Consider the following 20,503-nt stretch of genomic DNA (forward strand, 5'->3'; position numbering starts at 1 on the left):
TTGGCTTTTTGATAAAAACTTGAGTTTTGGTTATATATGTATCTCAAGTGGACCTTCCATCTGTTGGAAAAAAAATGCTTTCTCCTTTGAGAAGAGTGGTATAGAAAGAAGAATGAGGGAGAGAGCCACATATTTCACTTTGGCTTCTCTAGTTTTTTGCAAGGCAAGTGACTTTATGTTTTATGAGAATTAATTTCCCAAAAATTACCAGTTAACTAAATCAGTTTAGTATATGTTACCAATTCATAACTACCACACGCATTTCTATGATTTCTCTAGCATCTGAGAATCATAATACACAAAGCATACGCCAAATGAACTCTCTGACCTTACTCAGTCCCGTCTCAATATCTTTTTGGACCCTAGGTAAACCAAAAAATTTGGACTCTTTTCACACTAATTTTTTTTTTTTGGTCCCCTTTGGTAGAAGGAAATTTTCTGAATTTTGGGTTAGTCCCTTGGCCTTTGCCCCTCTCTCGGCCCCCATGAGCCGGGCCTGACCTTACTTATATGTGGGAGCTTAACCATAATACACAAATACAAATACTTAACGCGGCTACAACAAAATAACATGTCTCATTATCTTCACTACAGGAATTAAGGGTATTAATAGCATTACATTATAGCGTTTTTTATTTTTATACTATAATTGAGTATAAAGAAACTATAGATAGCGTTTGCCAAAAGGTAAACGCTATGGTAGGTTGTGCGCGGAAAATTATTTTAGAGTGGCGCTTAGTGTTGGTTCTATTATAGCATAGGTAAACTTAAAACGTTATTGTAGGTTAACCCGGGAACCAAATTTGTCATTGGCTCCAAAATTGAAAGAAAAAGACAAAAAAAAAACATGAGTTAAAAAAAGAAAAGAAAAGGTTTTTTAATTAGGTTTTTCTTTTCTCCATCTCGTCTCTATTCTCTCGTCTCTCTTCATCTCTGAAAGTCGAAATCTGAAACACCATAGATCCCAATTAGCTTGATTCTTCCACTATCGATCCCGCTAAGTCTAATCCCTCTCATATCAATCGCCGAATTTGATTCATAAGGTAAAAAATATGTATGGGTTTTATTTTTCTAAACGATTTAGTTTTTATTTCGTGTTGGGTTTGCTCTGTTTCAGTTGTTTCTGAAGTAATTGGGTTTTGGATTGATGTTTGTATGATTGGAATCGATTTCTTCTTATGTGAGTTTGGTGTTCGACTTTCAATCTGTGTTTTTGCTCTGCGTTTAGATTCTGTATGAAGCTAATTTGGTATAAAAAGAATTGGAATTGACTCAGTTTTGTCTGATTGTTGTTGAGAGGCCAAAGACTCTAGTAAATAGAACCAACCAGTTTTGTCTGATTGTTGTTGATGATATTTTGTTGACTTGTAATTGTGAATTGTAGTTGGATTTGCGGATCTGTAGTTGCGACTCTGTAGCTGTTCAGTAAAAGAACTACAAGGTATTTACGGCTTTGTAGGTGTTCAATTAAAGATGAGTTGTGTTGTAATGATTCTGATAATCCATGTCGTTTTTTTGTTTGCAAATTCTTGATTCATAATCTTCAAAATTTTTGTCCGTTCCTACCTTGTTCTTTGACTTGTGTAAGATAATATTTCTCTACCTTTTTGTTATACATTTTGTATATGATGTGAGTGTCTGATCATTAAAGTTATTATGATAATGTATGTATAAATTGGTGGTGGAGATTGGGTCGTATTGGTCTAATATGGACAAGGCATGGGTTTGGCTTCCAAGGTATGCATCTCTCTGTTATTTTCATAGATGGTTTCATCTCCAGATAAGAAGCGTAAGCGGAAAAGGTCTTCCTAGTGCCGAGGTGAGGTTAATGAAGAGGAAGAGTATGATGAAGACAGTGATCAATGGAGGTGGAAGAAAATGTCCATATTATTTAGTTTACCTTACACGAAGGTTAGTACTGGTTTAGATTTGTTTAAGAAATAATTTTGAGTAAATGCTGAAAATCTTATTTACAATGTGTTAGGATTTGCCGGTGCGTCACAACATTGATGTCATGCATGTGGAGAAGAATGTGTCTGACGCTATGTTGTCCACTCTGATGCAAAATTCTAAATCTAAATATGGATTGAAGGCAAGAAAAGACTTGGAAGATATGGGAATATGAAGGCACTTGCATACAAAATCACGGGGAAAGAAAACTTACTTGCCTCCTGCAGCTTATTGGATGTCAAAGGAAGAGAAAAAGAAGATTTTGCCTTGGGTTACCATCATCTTCAATGTCATCACCTTTCATGATCATTAAGATCACAAAGGTATCACAACAGAATTTAAAAACGTTTAGATCCAGAGGATTGCCTGCCCTGATACCATGTTAAATTATGACTTATCTTGCGCTTCCAACTCAAAACCAATTGACAATGAGTGGAGAGGCCCTAACCCTATATATTACTCAAGTCCCTTCATATCTATCGGATGTGAGATCTTTGCTCCACACGCCCCCTCGAGATGATGGTTCTTTTAGCCATTAATCTTGATAGAATCCATCACGCCCCTTGGAGATAATGCTTTTTTTAGCTATCTTGATGGAATTGATCCTTCCGTTGGACCATCAATTAATGGGGTAACCGGGCCTCTATCCGAACAAGATTAATTAACGGGCCAACATGTATAGGCTTTAATACCATGTCAAATATTATAGAAATAGAATATAATAGTTTATTGAGTTGTGTTTCATAAGATTAAGGCATACATATATAGTGATTAGCTTTCACATATTGCTAATACCGCATAATGCAAACTTTTCTAGACACATAAGAAAATAGCTTGCACGGAAGTAATATAAATATCTAAACTATTCTTTGGGTTGGGCTTCACTTCATTAACAGACTTTAGAGTCCATATTACTTGGTCCGCATCTTGCTTCCCTAATATATATCTTGCTTCCATTAAATTACATTTTCCGATGAAGAAGATCGAGAAGAAAGAGTCACGAGCCGTTGCTTTATCCAAACGCCGTACTGGTCTTTACTGTAAAGTTTGTCCTCTCTCCGGTGCACAAATGGCGATCTTGAAGACTCCTTGTTCATCCAACTCTCACGCCTCTTTCTACTCATTCGGTCACTCCTCCGTGATGGTGTTGTTGCTACTTTTCTCAACGATCAGCGTTCTCTTCGTGAAGAAGATAATCTTGGAGGGTTAGGGGGGTTACGGTGGGAAGACGAGGATCTTGCTGAATCGGAAAATCCAGAGGAGTTGAGGGGTGCGATCGACTCCATGTCTAAAATGTTGAGAAACCTGAAGGAACTGCGTGATCGTGTGGACTCTGTGAATCAGAGAGATCATCAAGATGACGTGAAGAACAACGACATCAAGAAGCAGGATCTTGTTCCACACGAAACCCTAAATCTTCAGTCCACTTTTGCAATATCAGATTCTTTACCTATAGATCATTTCAACAAGATAGCTCAAGAACAGGATCAGATCATGGCTACAGGAAACTTGGATGATGGATACACCAAACCAGAGCAGCTGGTTCTCGATCAATTCATAGATGTTGAGAGTTTGTTCGATGGGCTTTACGACACCACAGAAGAGTATCCAGACTCTGCTGATGAATTCGGAGATGGAAGATGTCTCCATGGTGATGACGAATACAAATACTGTATGTGCCCTGATTCTTAAGGTGTTGAAGATGGGGTTTGGTGTTATAGAGAAGTTTGGATGAGGATGATCTTTTTCAATGAGTTTGATGGTGTTTGAAGATACCACCAACGCAATTCAACATGTACATGTAAGTGTAACCAAGTGGGTTCGGTTTAGAAATATTTCTTGTCGATCTGGTTTGGCTTCAACCAATTGCTCATATACTCTGTTGGAACTTTGTGGAATAGTTCTGTTTCTGTGTGGCTTAATGATAAAGTTTGAGGTTCTAAATACATTCGGAGTTTTGTAGTTTTATGAATCTCTTCGGGTATGTCTTTAACAGCTAATCATATCTGCTTTTAATTTGATAGCTAACAGTGGAATCAATGAGTATTACAACACAAGCATACATGTGACTATAACATTATCTTGAGAAACAGATGAGTTCATTCACCTATACGAAAGAACAAATAAGAAAACAACCTAGTGAAACTGAGATTATCCTAGAACCAAAAAGTATCTAAAGACTTCAACTTAAGGAGTAATACAACAAATCACATGTACGGCTCATCCGAACCTGTAAGAGAGATGGGACCGACTTTCCTGTAGCCTTCCAAAGTCGCGAGAACATAATAGTCGTTTCTTCTCTTGTGTGGTCTCTCCTTAAACCGCACAGCCAACACCACGAACCGCACAACAACTCCAACAGCGATCTTGGAGAGATCATCTTTTTGAAAATACGATTTCTCGTTCTCAGACTGCGAGTGGACATAATGGTAATCCGGCATTTTCAAGAGCGAGAGGTATGCGTATCTAAGTGGTCCTGACCTGATGAAAACTCCGTTCCACAATACTTGTTTTACAATCCCTTGCAAGACATCTCCTCTTGCAGGCAAGAATGTGCGGCATGTGAAGGAGACCGGGAATGTGAGGGTGCGTTCTTGATGATTGTCTTCGTTGTTGTTCTTCTTGTCACCGATACTTTTTAGAGCGGTGATGCCGAGATAGAATCCGTGTTCCCTGCATGCTTTCTCGTGTATAAGATCTTGGAGAAGTTTGAATAGAATCTGTTGGTGAGGCGATTGGCCATTCAAGTGGTCGGCAAATATAGCGACGTCCCGAGATATTTCTACTTCTGAAATCATCCGGTTCAACTGTCACCAGAGGAACCACAGGAGACTATAGGTTCAAAGAGGATTCATATCAAAAGACACAGACACAAGTAGATAAGGGTCACACATTATTCATAGAAAAAAAACACAACCGAAAATGAGTCCTAAAGTGTAAATGATAACCATCAAGCCCTCAATAAAGATTATAAAGCAGTAAAAACGCAGGCCATAAACGCAGATACCAAATTTTATGATGTCTATATAGGTTCAACTTAGAGGATTTAACCATATATGGTACTTGCATAAGAAGAACTTAGAGCTGCTAAGAGTTAACTGATCAGCTTACTCAATTCTACATCAGAGCAGATAAATCAACCAAGAGATAAATTCAAAGCAAAGTACTCAAAATTGGAACTGCTAAGATACATTAAACAAAACAAAAAAAAAAAAAGCACTAAAACTGCAGCAACAAGACCAGAGGATCAATAATATCTGAGAAAATCAAACAATCAGAAGTGATCCTAACGAGATACAAGAAGAATCCTTTCTCCCTTATCAAAGCAAACCACACTTAACCTTCCAGAGAAATAGACATTGATCCACGATTCCGACACTAACTTAGCTACAGAAACATAAGTACCAGTCTGATCTCAAAACTCAAAAGAAATCTCTTTTCGACTGATGACAACAAATTGGCGGAGGTATAAATGCCAATTAAAAAAAAAACGTTATAACAGTAAATGAAACACACCCTTCGATGCTGCTTCCACCATTTACAACCTCATTGACAGTGAAACCCAACATCGTGAATATCAAAAAGTTTGAATTTTTCCCTCTAGTTTTCAAAAACAATGATAAACAGAACCCATATCAAATCGAAACCAAAAAATCCAACCTTTTTATAATAATAATTACAAGTCCCAATTTCAACAACAACAACAACAAGAAAAGAAAAAAAAAGCGAAATTTTTGCAAAAAAGTTAAGTAGTAGGAAGAGAAAAATCTAACCTTGAAATCAAAAGTTGATATCACATAGATGACAGGATCCAAGAGATCGTAAAGGGGAGAGAGAGAAGCACCCTCAAGAATTTGATCATACAAAACAAAGAGATTTCTACTCATCTATCTGTTTTTGACTGATTAAAAAATATAGACCCAGTCATAAGGCGTACGTTACTGAACTCTCTTCATTTCTGATATTAGGCGCATGTTAGCCAAACTCAAATATAAATTTCTATTATGCGCCTTCTTTTTGGATCATGTTTGTTAAAAGAGCTATGTTCTTGGTCTGGTTAAGATAAACCAAGTATCCAAACAACCCTATAATCATCTCGAACATCTTTCCCCGCCATGGATAACACAGGCTCAGAGCTTTCGTAGTATCGTTAGCTCAAGACTTTTTTGATTGTATCTTTAAGGAATCGTATTTTATTCGAGTTACCCAATTGAGAGTGTTTTGTGTCAGAAATGGCGATTACTTCAAGTCGCCATTTTTGTCCAACGACGACGACGACAACTACTTCGGCGAAAATATTCGATTCGTTGGGAAGCTCCTTCTACAAGTTCCATGGAACCAGTTCATCGCTTTCACTCAGGTCTTATAACAGTGCTACTTCGAGGAGATTTGGTTTCTCTTATATGAAAAAGGTTAAACGATTATCGTGTGAAGGTAGTAGGAATGAGAATTGGAGTAGAACACAGAAGCAGATTCAGTATAGACCTTCAAAGGTTGTGTTGAATCGTAGAAAAGAAGAGAGATTTGCGGATTTAGGTCTTATGCGTGGTGAGAATAGTAGTCCAAGTAGTGATGTTGGTGGTGGTGGGAGTAGTAGTACAATGGAAAAGATTGTGGAGAGATTGAAAGAGTACGGATTTGTAGATGATGATCAGTTTCAGAATAAGGAAGTTGAACAAGAGAGAAGGATTGAGAAAAAGTCAGTGGAGGATAGGGTTTATGTTGGAGAAGGAGAAGAAAGAGGTGGATTCTCGGAGGAATCACCATTTGGTGTATTTAAAGGGAATGATGAAGTTAGGTTTCCTTGGGAGAAGGTTAGTTCTAAGGATGAGAAGGAGTTGGTAAATGGAGAATGGACAGCTAAGAAGGTGAGTAGGTACTCGTTGGCGGAGATGACTCTTTCGGAATCAGAGATGAACCGATTGAGGAATGTGATGTTTCGAACAAAGAGCAAGATGAGAGTTACGGGTGCTGGTGTTACTCAGGCTGTGGTAGATGCAATTCAGGATAAGTGGAAGAGCTCAGAGATTGTGAGACTCAAGATTGAAGGATCAAGTGCACTTAACATGAGAAGGATGCATGAGATAGTAGAGGTTTTTATTCTTATGAGCCCCCAATCAGTGTACAATGATATATGGAGTTTTTAAATTGAGAAGTAGTACTTTGTTTCTTATGTCCTTTCTTGTTCATGGTCTAGTGTAATACTAATTATGTCTTCACTGTAACAGAAAAAAACTGGTGGTTTGGTGATTTGGAGGTCAGGGACTTCTATGGCCTTGTACAACTACAAAGGTGGCAGCAACAGGCATGCATCAGGGAACCTGAACAAGCAAATATACAGAAGAACAGAGGCATCACCGTCTTCGTTACCTAGAAGTACAAGTACAGTTGATCATAGTGTTCAACAAGTGCATCTTCCTCAGCAGCTAGAGAAGGAGACAACCATTGTGGTAAATAATGACAGAACATCCCAACAGGAAGTAGAATATGAAGATGAAATAAATGAACTGTTAGAGGGTCTTGGTCCTCGGTACACGGACTGGCAGGGAGGTTATCCATTACCTGTTGATGCTGATTTGCTTCCAGGGATCGTTCCTGGTTACGAACCTCCTTTCAGAGTACTTCCTTATGGAGTGAGATCAACTTTGGGAACAAAGGAGGCAACCGCTTTAAGAAGACTTGCTACAGTTCTTCCTCCACACTTTGCTTTAGGTATTGGATTTCCTTTATGACTTTTTGTAGAACCTAATAAAGTCTTTGAAGAGTGAGAATTTCTTTTGATGTACAGGTCGAAGTAGACAGATGCAAGGGTTGGCAACAGCCATGGTTAAGTTATGGCAAAAGAGTTTGATTGCCAAGGTTGCCCTCAAACGTGGTGTACAACTGACTACCAGTGAGAGAATGGCTGAGGACATCAAGGTAATAAGGATTCAGAACCGAATCACATGTAATTGTTATTATATTAATGTAGATGTTTTTAGAACAAATTAGAAGGTGTCCATATTTGATGCTAACTGTTTGATATCATGACCTTGGTAAGTGACTGCAGAGATTGACGGGAGGTATGCTGCTCTCTAGGAACAAAGACTTCTTGGTTTTCTACAGAGGAAAGAACTTTTTGTCACTAGATGTAGCTGAAGCATTAATGGAGAAGGAGAGGCTTGTAAGGACTTTGCAAGACGAAGAGGAACAAGCACGTCTAAGAGCATCATCGGCTCTGGTTGTCCCAACTAATAAAGCTAATCAAAACCTTGATAGGACTTTGCAAGACGAAGAGGAACTGGCACGACTAAGAGCATCATCGGCTCTGGTTGTCCCCAGTACTAAAGTTAATCAAAACCTTGTTTTTGCCGGCACTCTTGGAGAAACTCTTGATGCAACTGGTAAGTGGGGAAAGAATCTGGATAACGATGATCATCTGGAGGAAATGAAACAAGAGGTTGAGAAATTGAGATCTGCAAAACTTGTCAGGAAGTTGGAAAGGAAACTTGCTTTTGTGAGTTCCTGACTTGACCCTGTACTTCCTACCTGTCAAGCTATGTTTCACATACTGAGTTAAGAGATTTCTCCTGGAATTAAACTGGTTATTAAATTTTAAATGAACTTTTCTAGGCTGAGAAAAAGTTGCTGAAAGCTGAACGGGCTTTAGCTAAGGTGGAGGAATCTCTGAAGCCAGCAGAGCAGAGAACAGACCTTGAGGGCATAACTGAGGAAGAGAGATTTATGTTCCAAAAGCTCGGATTGAAGATGAAAGCTTTCTTACTTCTTGGTAAACCATCTTTTTCGGATGTGTTGTGTAGTTAAGTATGTTTGACCTGTGCTCATTGGGATATGGACTCATCTGAGAAACTCGTATTGATTACTTCAGGTCGAAGAGGGGTGTTTGATGGGACTGTGGAGAACATGCATTTGCACTGGAAATATCGGGAGCTGATCAAGATTCTTGTAAAGGCAAAAACTTTTGAGGGTGCGAAGAAAGTGGCAATGGCCCTTGAAGCCGAGAGTGGAGGTATCCTGGTTTCTGTTGACAAGATTTCGAAAGGTTATGCCATAATCGTGTATAGAGGAAAAGACTATAAGCGGCCTTCTATGATGAGGCCTAAAAACCTCTTGACAAAGAGAAAAGCTTTAGCACGTTCGGTTGAGCTCCAAAAACGCGAGGTTCGTGATAAAAAAAAAATATGCAACAACGTTTGTTGATCTCAAAATCTGCAAACTTAAAATTGATTTCTACTTTTTGTGACCAATTAGGTGATAAACCTCAAGAACTAACACTTAGTTTGCTTCCTTGTTTTGATACTTTCTATTCAACAGGCTCTTATTAAACACATTGAGGCGGTACAGGCGAAGTCAGAGAAGTTGAGAGCTGAAATTGTATGGTTTGAATTATCTATATATCATTTACGAATCAAACAACAAACGCATATTCTTGTTCTGCAATGTTTTGCTAACCCAAGACCCTGAATCCATTTTGTCAGGAACAAGTTGAACTTGTAAAAGAGAAGGGAGATGAAGCGTTATATGACAAACTTGACATGGCTTATTCTTCTGATGAGGAGACCGAAGAAACAGATGTATGATATGTTTGCCCTATAATCTCTTTATTTTCTTGAATTTCCATCATTTGTTTTGAGTTTGATGTCCCATATTCCCCTGTTCTCTTTGGTTTATTGTAGGGAGAGCAAGATGACGTGTTTCTAGATACATACAAAGACGAGGGAGAAGATGGTGAAGGTGAGATCCAGGCCAAGGGTTCACTATCTGAAACAGAAATTGAATTTGATTCAGATGATGAACTCTGGGATTCAGATGAATCAGACACTGAGTTTGGTGATGATTTGGCGTCCTCCACAACACCAGAAGCAACCTTTGTAGATCTGCAGAATGAGGACCTTCATGTGCAACCATAAGCGGTAACAAAGAACGGATTGTGTGCATTGTGCAGTGAATTGATGCGTGAGATAAGTCTTGACTTGCTCGATGTTGATCAATAGTGAAAGATACTAAGTGCGTCACATGCAAAGATTTTAAGCTTTCGGAAGCTATGTAGATTTATATAGTTTATAAAATACACATCTCACTCTCCTCTGTAACAAGATAGGACTCAAATAATTTAGACCCACAAGTTTAAAGATACTATCCTACATGGTTCACCATCAAAACCACATGCCCTTCTCATACGAGTAGCAAGAAAAATACATTTCCCTGGGTTATATATGTATATGTTTCTCTTTTCTGTCAAGGGAAGATATAGTAAGAAATCCACAAGGTTTTTCACCTACGAGCCAGTCTCTGGCCAGCTCCAGCGAGTAAAGCCTTACCAATGACGCCGGTGTGAAGGCCGCAAGCCAATGCGACACCTCCTACAACGACCCATTTCCAGTCCATTCTCAAATGGTCCCGTTGTCTCCTTGCATAATCCATTGCTCTGCTTCTGTCTTCATCTCTTGAAGATGATTCTGCAGAATCCATGTTCAATTTTGTTGTGATCCTTGCCATTTGGGCGATATGTGATAGAGGTGAGCCTGATTTTCTGGCGGCCTGGTAGGCTCGTAAACCAGAGTTTAGCTTCTTGACGGCTCCCCACATGCCATGACGGACACCTAACTTTGCTACATCTTTTGGGATTCCCATATCTTCATAGTGGACTAGGGATACTTCACAAGCCGTTTGCTGTCCATCTCCTTTCCGGGATTCAACTGCATTTGTATTATATTTGCTTAAAAAACAAATTCTATCCCAGCTTAACAAAGAAGACTTGCATTTCAAAAGGCTTACCTGCTCTGATAACCCAACTCGAGAAATAAAGCTCAACACGCCTTGGCTTATCACGCTTTGGTAGAGCTGGATAAGGAACTCCCTACAATATCGAACAGATGTTAGGTATAGTTCTAAGATTTGAGCTTCATTTAGTGATGGATAAACCTAACAAAGAAGATAACCTTATGCTAATGCATTATAGAGATAAGGCGCTTATCTTCTCTGATATATCCATAAAATGCATCTCCCAGAGAAGTAGAAGCATGTTCCATGAAATATCAAAGAAGATAAGCGCCTTAGTACTGAGCTTTGAGCATTGTTTCACCATAGAAACTTAATGTGAGGTTTAAGTGAAACAGATGTTGGATTTTTCTTTATTTGACCCATGTTTTTCACTGATTTAGTGATGATTCAATGAAACTTGATAGAACTGGAAACTAAGTGACAAGTATCTCCACGCATTTAGAATTCTCAAAGCCAAACTTTGATGTTCTTTCTCCTACAGAGATAAATGCTACACGCAATCGACCCGTGGAAGGCAACAACAAGTTAACGTAGTATGACATTACCTTTGTCACACAATAAAACTTCTTTCCCGACTCCCATATTCTCCGGCCAATGATATAGTCTCGGTCACTACAGAAAAAGGGAAACTGCAAACAAAAGAAATTAGTAATGACAATTAAACTGGGAGTTGCTAACTAAGATGACCAAAGTATCAATAGTCCAGAAACCTTTTTTCTCCACTGGACAATCATTGTTCCTGTCTGAGTGTCCTCCTCCAAAGTTTTGAAGTTGGCAAGCATAAAATCCCATTTAGGTCGAAACTCATCATCCCAGAAGAAATCCCTAACAACATCTGGAGTCGCATCCTCAAACACAGTTTGACTGCGATAAATAACTGGACCTGACTGAAAAACAATACAACCTTTCAGGCTAAAAACACAAGCAGATAAAATGTTTCTACATCTAGTAATTAAAAATTCCCCAATTCTATAGAGCAAGAAAACAGTTTTCAAGTAAAAAAGGTCATAAAAATGCCACACAAAGGAGTAAATGCAGCAATGCATCAGATGGTGCCCAAAAGAACCGAAGCTAAACAAGGAAACACAATGAATATTATTAAAAACCACAATGGATAGATCATTAAACAAATGATCGTCCATAGCTATCCCAAAGAAACATACCTCCCACATAAATTACCAATAATCTAAAAGCAGGTCTCTGAATCATATGCCAAACAAATTTCTCTAAAGCGTTTAATTTTCCAACAAAGTATCTGGCCTACTACTCAATGAGTTAGCTATTTCCTTAATCTACATGATTCAGTACCATAACAAAACGGATACAAAGCAAAGAGTTAAAAATGTGAGATTACCTCAGGCTCATGACGCCAAGCCTGGTAGCTCATATTAGGAGTAGTCTTATCCATCATAGGTTGCCACTCCATATTTGCATTCCCAACTTCAAGCAGCTGAAGCAGATGCTCTAAATCATTCTCTGTCACAATATCCTCTGTCACCAATGTTGTATTATTGCTACCCCTGCAATACAAATACCCTCATATTATAACCAAAATCAATTAACCCATAAAAAAAAAAAAAGAAAAATCACTTCTTTTCCCCAATGTGATTGCTATACTAAAAGATAATGCAAACTAAATACCTTAATCTAGCTCAATTAAAAAGCAAACGTTACGTTTCAAAACAGAGAACCAAACTTGTATATCTATATTGCTTCAGCTAATATCATATACACTAACCCCGATTCATCAGTTTCTTCAACAGGGGAAGCAGACCCAACCGACGATTTATTAGCTCTGTTGTCGTTCCTAGACCAGATGGTGCGACAAACGGAGAAAGCAGAGAGAGCGGTGAAAGCAAGCCAAAGACGACGAGCACCAAAACCAGGAGGTGCAGTCCAAAGAAACCGAAGCTTAGAACGAAACCCTAAATAGATCAATCCGGTCCATCTAGGACGCCAAGACCATCCGATCAATAAACCGATCATAACAGCAAGCCAAATCGGGACTGCACATAGCAAGACGTCGACGAATGTTTCTGTAAACGAAGGGTTCTTGAAGAAATGCAACAGATCAGAATAAGTCTCATCATCCATGGCGGTGGGGTTCTTTTTTTTTTTTAATCCAATTTGGATGAGAAAAAAAATGTTAGATTCCCGGAGGAAAATGGGATTCTGAGATCGCCAGAAATTTAAACGACATGAATCATGAGAATCCAAGACGAAGACGAAGACGACGGAGAAGAAAGGGATAATATAATTTTTTTTTTTAATTTTAATTGGGTTTGGTGATTTTAATCGGAAAAAAAAATAAAAAATGATATTTGCTGTGCTTGAAACGACGTTGGCGGGTGATAAGAGATGATAAGGGGGGATACAGCACGGTGGAGATGACGTGGCGCTTTCGTTGACCGACAATATATTAACTACGCGTCGGATCTAAGCGCGTTTGTGTTCGGTAATGAGAGGAATATACTCTCAATATTTAATTATTGTTGTTGGGTTTTAGATTATAGAAGCAACGTTTTGTCAAATACTAATGGGTCATTTACTCATTAGGATAAGATTTAAGAGCCTAATTAGTAATGAATGTTATAGATTATAGAAGGGTAAAGATTTTGTTGAACGGATTATTAGCAAAGAAAAGAAGATTTTGAGGAATTTTTTTTACTGAGAATATAGCAGCTACATGAGGATTGAGGAGGTGAGAGAGACGCGGGGATAAGGGAGCGTGTAGAAAAGAAAGGTAAAGAAAAAAAGTGGATAAGAGAGAGATAAGTTAGCAGAGTGATTCACGTGTGTTGCTGGGATGTTGGGGTAATTATATGCCTCTTATACAGTGGTTCGGCCTGTAGCTTTTAGCCATCTAATGTTTCACACTTAGGTGGTGGTGTAAGCCTTTTTTAGGCCCATTTACACTGTGTTGATTCTCAAATAGAATTTTTTTTGTTTTTGTGGGTTATTGGTTTTATGATTTTTGTTATGAATTTCTATCGATTTGGAAATTAAAAAAAATGATGTGTTATTCAATTATTGATTTTAAAATACTTATCAAGATAATGTGTTATTGGTTATATAATTTATAAATCCTACTATATTAATTGTGAAGTACAAATATGAAATTAACATTCGAATGTATAAAAAATTATAATGAAATGCCATTAGAAATAGTACAAACAAAGATAAAATCATTAAGGGTACTAAAGACAATTACTCATCTAATTAAAATATTAATTGGCGTAAAAATAAAAATTAGTGCAACTAAATACCGATATACTTGCACCTAAAATAAGACATCACTAGGTACCAACCCGTACATAGGGCGGGATAAATCGATTCAAATAAAAATTATGAATAATATTATTATTTAAGATTTAAGATTTGTTTGTATAAATAAAATCTGTAAGTAAAGTTTTTAATCTGTTTATTCAAGTTTGCGTTTAATTTGTGTAAAAATATGTTTAATCCGTAAAATATGTAAACGTGAACAAAAATTTAAACCTAGCGGAGAAAGTTTTGATGTATTTTTGTGTTTCTAAAATCAAATTCATATCTTTTATGGTTCACATGGTTATCTACATCACTATGTCATTTAATAGATAAATAAATATTTTTTAGACTAACTGGTTTAATTTAAAATAATCCTAAGTGTAAAAATGCAATGAGAAAATTGTATAAAAAATGGTAAATAATAAAAAAAGTGTAGTTCTGGTGGAAAGTTATAGGGCAAAATGATTGTCTAGGGTTTTCAAAAAATTCAATAGCATGGATACCATGTTAAGATTGCTGAGCGACATATATTTAAATAGTCATTAGAATTTTTATATAGGAGAAAAAGGTTTTGTTTTTCAAAACTTTAAATTGGTGAATAGTTATAAGATTGTATAATTAGTGCAACTAAATACCGATATACATGCACCTAAAATAAGATATCATTATAGCTTCTCTCTCACACTCTTTCTCTCCCATTTTCACGAAGGTGAAAAAAACAATAAGATGAAAAGCCCCGTTAATGACATAATCTATAGTAATTATGTTTCGATATTATCATTAGAAAAAATTTCACATAACTAACATATTATTATTAATAAGGTTATGAGATATCCACTCAAACAAGCATAATCATTGACGACGTACCCCGGTGAATAGAAGCAAAATACGAGAAGATGATTTATCAGACTCTTCAAATGGTAGATATAATTTTGACGGAACTTCACTTATTTAACTAATTATAAATGAATCACTCTGTTCAAAGTGTAGATGATTCAGAAAATTATGGTGAACAAGTTTTTGGTTGTAGTAATTAATAAGAATGATCTAAAACACCATTATATAAATTCTGTAAAAAACATTTCTAACATACAAATTATTATATATAAGCAAACAAAATTATAACACAAAGGATTATTAATAACATAACAACAACAAAAATTTATATCAGATAAAAAGTTCAGTCTGCGGTTTACCGCAGGTTAATACCTATTATTTAATTAAAATCATATGTTATTCATTTAATGATTTGTTTTTGGATTTCAAAATCCACATTATGTTTTAAATGGATTTAAATGGATTTGAAAGCGTAAAATAGAATGATTCAAATCCAAGGATAAAACATGTTATTTCAAAATTCATATGTTTTGATTTCTATTATTTACAATTCTATATGGATTTAGAAATCACATCTCCAATAACAGCCCTTAAATTAATGTTTTTGTCTTTTTTATAGTTTAATATTTATTTATATTTTTAAGTATAACATAATATATGTATTTTGTTTCTGATTTTACCACATTTGTACTTTTATTCTGATTGTCTAGATCCTCTTTTTGGATTGTATATCTTTTGTACGATGATTTTTTATATTAATACTCCATCTATTTCAAAATATTGGATGTTTTAATTAAAAGCAGATTAAGAATTGACTACTTTTAAAAATTTCATCAATCATAAACAAAACTACATAATAAAAATTATTAAATTAATCAAAAAGTTGCATAGAAACTTGAAAACATATATTATGAATCACAAAAACTTTTCTAAAATATCATATGTTATGAAACGGAGGAGTATAAGTTATTTTGACGAAAAGTCGAAAAGTATCATATTTAGCATTTTACATTTAAACGTTAACCGCTTAAAATTACATAAAATTAGTAATAAAAATAATCAAATACTTTCGATTAAGAATCAAACTAACAAATTGAATTAATGTTTGTGGTGGAACAAACACTCACACGGGCAAAGGAGATGTGACTTTTCTTGGCTACAAAAGTCCGGACCTAGACGGTTATAAGGAGAAGTCTGGTCTTTGGAATGATGTTGATCCTCATGATGGGAATGATGTGGAGGATCTTCCTCGACCAGGAAAGAAGGCCAAAAAAGTTCCATACTTCTACCAATCGTGCAAAAGGCCTTTCAAGGACGAGGCTGCTCTCAGTGCCCACGAGAAGGGCAAACACGGGGTTTCTGAGATGATATGATGGTTATGGTGGTAAACGGACACAAGTTTAGATGATTGGATGGTTATTTTTCGAGTAATTTTTCGGTGATATAATATGATATTTGGCGGATTACTTGTGACTTCTGAGATTTTGGAGACTTAAGTTTAGTTTCTCCTCTGTAATAAGCTACTTAACTAAGCTACTTAACTAAAATATCATTGAAAAAAAAAAGACTCATTCCGACCTTTTGAGAGTATAGAATTGAGAAATAACTCTAACAAGATAAGCAAACCAGCGATTACACCCATAAATCTAGAGAGAGAACGATTATAAGATTAATTTAAGAAAAATCTCATAATGAAGAAGATGAACAGATCCACACTTTTTTGTTAAGAAGGATGAACAACATGTTCTTCAACCGTCTGTCTCCACCTATGCAAATGCAATATGAGATTCTTTTGGCCTAATAAAAGATGTTGTTTTAGTCAATGTTGTCAATGGTCTTGAAAGGTGATTAAGTTTCTGGAAAAGTCGCTTGTAATATCCTGCTAATCTCAAAAATCTCCTCGATTGCTTCAGATTCGAAAGAACTGGCCAATTTGCAACTATTGTTGGCCCAAAAAAATTTGATGCTTCAAACAAATCAAAAATTGATGCGTCAATGTTTCTTTTGTTGGATAGACTTAGTTAGAAGTTATCCTATTCCTAACTAAAGTGTGTTTTGTTAAAGAGATAAGGATGAGTTTGGTTTAGGAGTTATCTAAACCAAATGTTATTTCAATTAGGAATAGGATTGACGATTATATAAATTAGGGTGTTGAGTTTTGACACAACCTTAAGAGAGTTTGAGAGATTGAGAACTTAGTTTTCGATGAATTTTTCTAAGCTAATAAAAGAAGAGTTGTTCTTTTAAGTTTGATCTCAAAGCTTGAAAACAATAATTGGTATCAGAGCTTCAGACGATTATCAAAGATGGGAGATCTTACCATCTCAACCATCACATCAAAGGAAGGAGGAGGAGGATCTCCTTCTATCTCATGTCTGATGTAAATACAGTGAACTACACCGTATGGGCCATGAAGATGAGGATTGCGCTTAGGGTCCATAAAGTGTGGGAGGTTATAGAACCAGAATCTGCAACAGACGCCATCAACGTTGACAAAAACAACATGGCGATTTCCTTGCTTGTCAATCCATACCCGAATCTCTTACCTTGCAAGTCGGCGAACTTGACTCGGTGAAGAAGATGTGGGAAGCAATCAAGGCAAGACATGTGGGAGCAGAAAGGGTGAAAGAGGCTCGTCTGTAGACTCTTATGGCCAAGTTTGATCGTTTGCGTATGAAGGACACCGAGAAGGTCGATGATTTTGTGGGAAGACTATCTGAAATCTCAGCCAAGATGGCTGCACTAGGAGAAAATCTTGAAGAATCAAGGATGGTGAAGAAGTTTTTAAAGTGTCTTCCAAGAACAAAATTTATACACATGGTTGCATCGTTGGAGCAAGTGTTGGATCTCAACACCACAAGTTTCGTGGACACTGTTGGACGCTTAAAAGCATATGAAGAACGAATCTCAGAGGAAGCAGAGATACAAGATGACCACACCAAGCTGCTCTATGCGAACATGGAGGGACAATCTAATTACACAAACCGTGATTATAACGGAGATTATCGAAACAGGGGACGAGGTGGAAGATCCTTTTACAGAGGTAGAGGTCGTGGGCGGTTTGGTGGAGGACGAGGTTTTGGCGGAGGTCGAGACTTGTCTACAATAACATGCTTTCGTTGCGACAAGACCGGACACTTCACTTTCAATTTCCCAGATCGATTGCTTAAGTTGCAAGAAACACATGAAGATGAGAAAACTGAAACACAAGATGCACGAGATTGTCTTCTTGAATGAAGAACGATGCATACCAAGCAAGTTTGAAACAAATACAAGGGAAGAGAATGTTTGGTACCATGATAATGGAGCCAGTAACCACATGTCTGGATACCTACGCTATTTTGATTCGATTGACACTTCTATCACTGGGAAGGTACGTTTTGGAGATGACTCTCGAATAGATATCAAAGGGAAAGGATCCATTGCTTTTACTGATATGTACGGAGAGCCACGAGTTATGACAGACGTCTACTATATACCAAACCTGAAAAGCAACATCATAAGTCTCGGGCAAACCACTGAATCAGGATGTGACATAATACTAAGAGGAGGAATCTAAACTATGCACGATCAACACGGGAAACTACTTGCTAAAGCTGAACGGTCATTAAACTGTCTCTACAAAGTGAGAATGGGGATCAGAGGTACTACGGTCAGAGATACTACGAACCTCAACTTTTCACAAACAAGCAACGCTAGTAGGTGGCATGCGAGATTGGGGGACGTAAACTCGACAACATTAAAGTCAATGTTTGAAAAGAAGTTTGTCCAAGATACTACGGATGTCAATTTTTAGAAGGAGATTTGCGGCTCATGTTTACTCAGTAAACAAGTTAGACAAGTATTTCCACAAGCAACATCATATCGGGCAACCAATATGCTAGAATTGATTCATAGGGATCTTTGTGGACCTATAACTCCAAGCACAGCTACAGGAAACAGGTATATTTTTGTCCTTGTTGATGATCATACTCGTTACATGTGGACATCTTTGCTAAAGGAGAAAGGAGAGGCTCCGTTATATAGTTTTTTTTATTACTCAAGTTATATCGGTTTGGGTTTATAAAGGATGATTAGGATTTATATTTTTCAATGAAAAAAATTATATGTTGGTTTGGGTTTATAATAGAGGATTCGGGTTATATATATTTTAAATGAAAAAATGATATTTCAGTTTGGGTTTATAAAAAAATGTTAAGGTTAAGATTTTACAACTAAACAAAATTATATGTTGGTTTGAATTTGCAAAAGAGTGGTTAGAGTTTAGATTTTACAATTAAACAAAATTATATGTNACAAGGAGCAGGAGCATTGGAATTGTAGAAAAGGAAGAGACTTTGAAGGAGAAGAGGATTACGAGAAGCAAGAAGATTGATATTGTTGGGGATTCTTATTTGGAATTGGAGATGGTTTTAAAACGAGCCAGAAAGAGTTGTGGGAAGAAGAAGAAGAAGACAGCAGAGCAGAAGAGCTTTGAAGGTGAGGAGGATACTGATGCTGGAGTCCAAGGTCTAAGCTGTCCTGTTGAAGAAGANCTGGTTAGGGTTTTTAGGGTTTAAGATTTTACAATTAAACAAAATTATTTGTGGGTTTGGATTTATAAAAGAGTGATTAGGAGTTAGATTTTATAATTAAACAAAATTATATGTCTTTTTGGGTTTATGAAAAAGTGGTTAGGGTATAGGGTTTAGATTTTACAATTAAACAACATTATATTTCAGTTTAAGTTTATAAAAGAGTGGATAAGGTTCAAATTACGCAATAAAACAAAATTATATTGGGTTTATAAAAATGGCTAAGGTTTAGATTTTATACTTAAAAATATAATATAATCATAGAATTAATAATTTTAAAATTTATTGATCTACAAAATTTGTTTACTTTAATTAACAATTTGTTTCTTAAGAGGGGTGAATAACTAAAAACCAAAAAAATATCTAACCGAATTTAAACCGAAACTGAGATTGCAGTTTGAAATGATTTATATCCTTTTTCTCAAAATTGAGTTAGCACAGAGTCGTGCGAACAAATCTCACACGTGCTGAAGTCGCTTAACCCAAAAATTCAAATTGCCCATTCGGGACTCAAGTCAAGCTTCAAGCGCAACGGTTTGATTACAGTGAACAATGGGAACACCGTCGCTGAGATTAGCAATAGTCAAAGGTCCAAGAGAAGGCGATACTCTAGATTACAAACCCGGGTCTACGATTCGTATCGGTCGAATCGTTCGTGGTAACGAAATCGTAATCAAAGACGCCGGAATCTCCACCAAGCACCTCCGGATCGCAGAATCGGGTTCTGGGAATTGGGTAATCCAAGATCTTGGATCTTCCAACGGTACTTTACTGAACTCGAACGATCTCGATTCTGAGACGCCGGTAGATCTACGAGACGGCGATGTTATCAAACTCGGTGAGTATACATCTATTGTTGTGAACTTTATTATTGATGATGTTGTTCAGGAGGAGCAGAAGAAGAAGCTTCCGCCTCGACCAAGGAGGAACAATAAGCGTCAGGGTAATTCGGGGAAGCGAATTAGGGTTTCCGAAAGTAACGATTTTGGGGATGTCTCTGATGTGAAAAATGTTAATAAGCCGAGTTTTAGGGTTAGGAAAGTTAGAAAAATCGAGAATTCTGAGAAATTAGGGGTTTCTGATGGATTAGT

The 20,503-nt window shown here is 36.8% G+C and overlaps 4 protein-coding genes across 5 annotated transcripts; 2 read left to right on the plus strand and 2 right to left on the minus strand.

Moving 5' to 3' along the window:
• LOC104720384 (agamous-like MADS-box protein AGL97) lies at window positions 2,924–3,642 on the plus strand. Its single transcript, XM_019230735.1, has 2 exons — window positions 2,924–2,995; window positions 3,124–3,642. The coding sequence occupies exons 1-2, from the start codon at window positions 2,924–2,926 to the stop codon at window positions 3,640–3,642; spliced, it is 591 nt and encodes a 196-aa protein (XP_019086280.1).
• LOC104718983 (DNA-directed RNA polymerase subunit 7-like protein) lies at window positions 3,991–5,854 on the minus strand. 2 transcript variants are annotated; one of them, XM_010436811.2, is made up of 2 exons: window positions 5,724–5,854; window positions 3,991–4,757 (listed from the first exon to the last, which is right to left on the minus strand). In XM_010436811.2, the coding sequence occupies exons 1-2, from the start codon at window positions 5,835–5,837 to the stop codon at window positions 4,158–4,160; spliced, it is 714 nt and encodes a 237-aa protein (XP_010435113.1). In that variant the 5' UTR covers window positions 5,838–5,854; the 3' UTR covers window positions 3,991–4,157. The 2 variants fall into 2 exon arrangements, with proteins under 2 accessions (XP_010435113.1, XP_010435114.1); XM_010436812.2 differs by having other exon boundaries at window positions 3,991–4,782; window positions 5,724–5,814.
• LOC104718984 (CRM-domain containing factor CFM3B, chloroplastic) lies at window positions 6,033–10,035 on the plus strand. Its single transcript, XM_010436813.2, has 9 exons — window positions 6,033–7,043; window positions 7,179–7,662; window positions 7,739–7,869; window positions 8,000–8,446; window positions 8,563–8,719; window positions 8,819–9,111; window positions 9,265–9,324; window positions 9,429–9,524; window positions 9,627–10,035. Exons 1-9 carry the CDS (start codon window positions 6,183–6,185, stop codon window positions 9,858–9,860), a joined length of 2,763 nt encoding a protein of 920 aa, XP_010435115.1. The 5' UTR covers window positions 6,033–6,182; the 3' UTR covers window positions 9,861–10,035.
• Window positions 9,984–13,027, minus strand: LOC104718985. The gene is made up of 6 exons (XM_010436815.2): window positions 12,473–13,027; window positions 12,089–12,254; window positions 11,445–11,621; window positions 11,280–11,363; window positions 10,729–10,810; window positions 9,984–10,649 (listed from the first exon to the last, which is right to left on the minus strand). The coding sequence occupies exons 1-6, from the start codon at window positions 12,826–12,828 to the stop codon at window positions 10,225–10,227; spliced, it is 1,290 nt and encodes a 429-aa protein (XP_010435117.1). The 5' UTR covers window positions 12,829–13,027; the 3' UTR covers window positions 9,984–10,224.

This window comes from Camelina sativa, chromosome 10 (genome assembly GCF_000633955.1).
Source record: "Camelina sativa cultivar DH55 chromosome 10, Cs, whole genome shotgun sequence".
NCBI classification, from domain to species: domain Eukaryota; kingdom Viridiplantae; phylum Streptophyta; class Magnoliopsida; order Brassicales; family Brassicaceae; genus Camelina; species Camelina sativa.

Coding starts and splice junctions, on each gene's coding strand:
- LOC104718984 (XM_010436813.2), top strand. CDS start 6,183: ATGGCGATTACTTCAAGTCGCCATTTTTGTCCAACGACGACGACGACA. Junction 7,663..7,738: donor TCCTCCACACTTTGCTTTAG/GTATTGGATTTC, acceptor TTTGATGTACAG/GTCGAAGTAGACAGATGCAA. Junction 8,447..8,562: donor TGGAAAGGAAACTTGCTTTT/GTGAGTTCCTGA, acceptor GAACTTTTCTAG/GCTGAGAAAAAGTTGCTGAA.
- LOC104720384 (XM_019230735.1), top strand. CDS start 2,924: ATGAAGAAGATCGAGAAGAAAGAGTCACGAGCCGTTGCTTTATCCAAA. Junction 2,996..3,123: donor GTACTGGTCTTTACTGTAAA/GTTTGTCCTCTC, acceptor CTCAACGATCAG/CGTTCTCTTCGTGAAGAAGA.
- LOC104718985 (XM_010436815.2), bottom strand. CDS start 12,828: ATGGATGATGAGACTTATTCTGATCTGTTGCATTTCTTCAAGAACCCT. Junction 11,364..11,444: donor TTGTCCAGTGGAGAAAAAAG/GTTTCTGGACTA, acceptor TTTTGTTTGCAG/TTTCCCTTTTTCTGTAGTGA. Junction 10,650..10,728: donor GAGTTGGGTTATCAGAGCAG/GTAAGCCTTTTG, acceptor ATACAAATGCAG/TTGAATCCCGGAAAGGAGAT.
- LOC104718983 (XM_010436811.2), bottom strand. CDS start 5,837: ATGAGTAGAAATCTCTTTGTTTTGTATGATCAAATTCTTGAGGGTGCT. Junction 4,758..5,723: donor TATCAACTTTTGATTTCAAG/GTTAGATTTTTC, acceptor CTCTGGTGACAG/TTGAACCGGATGATTTCAGA.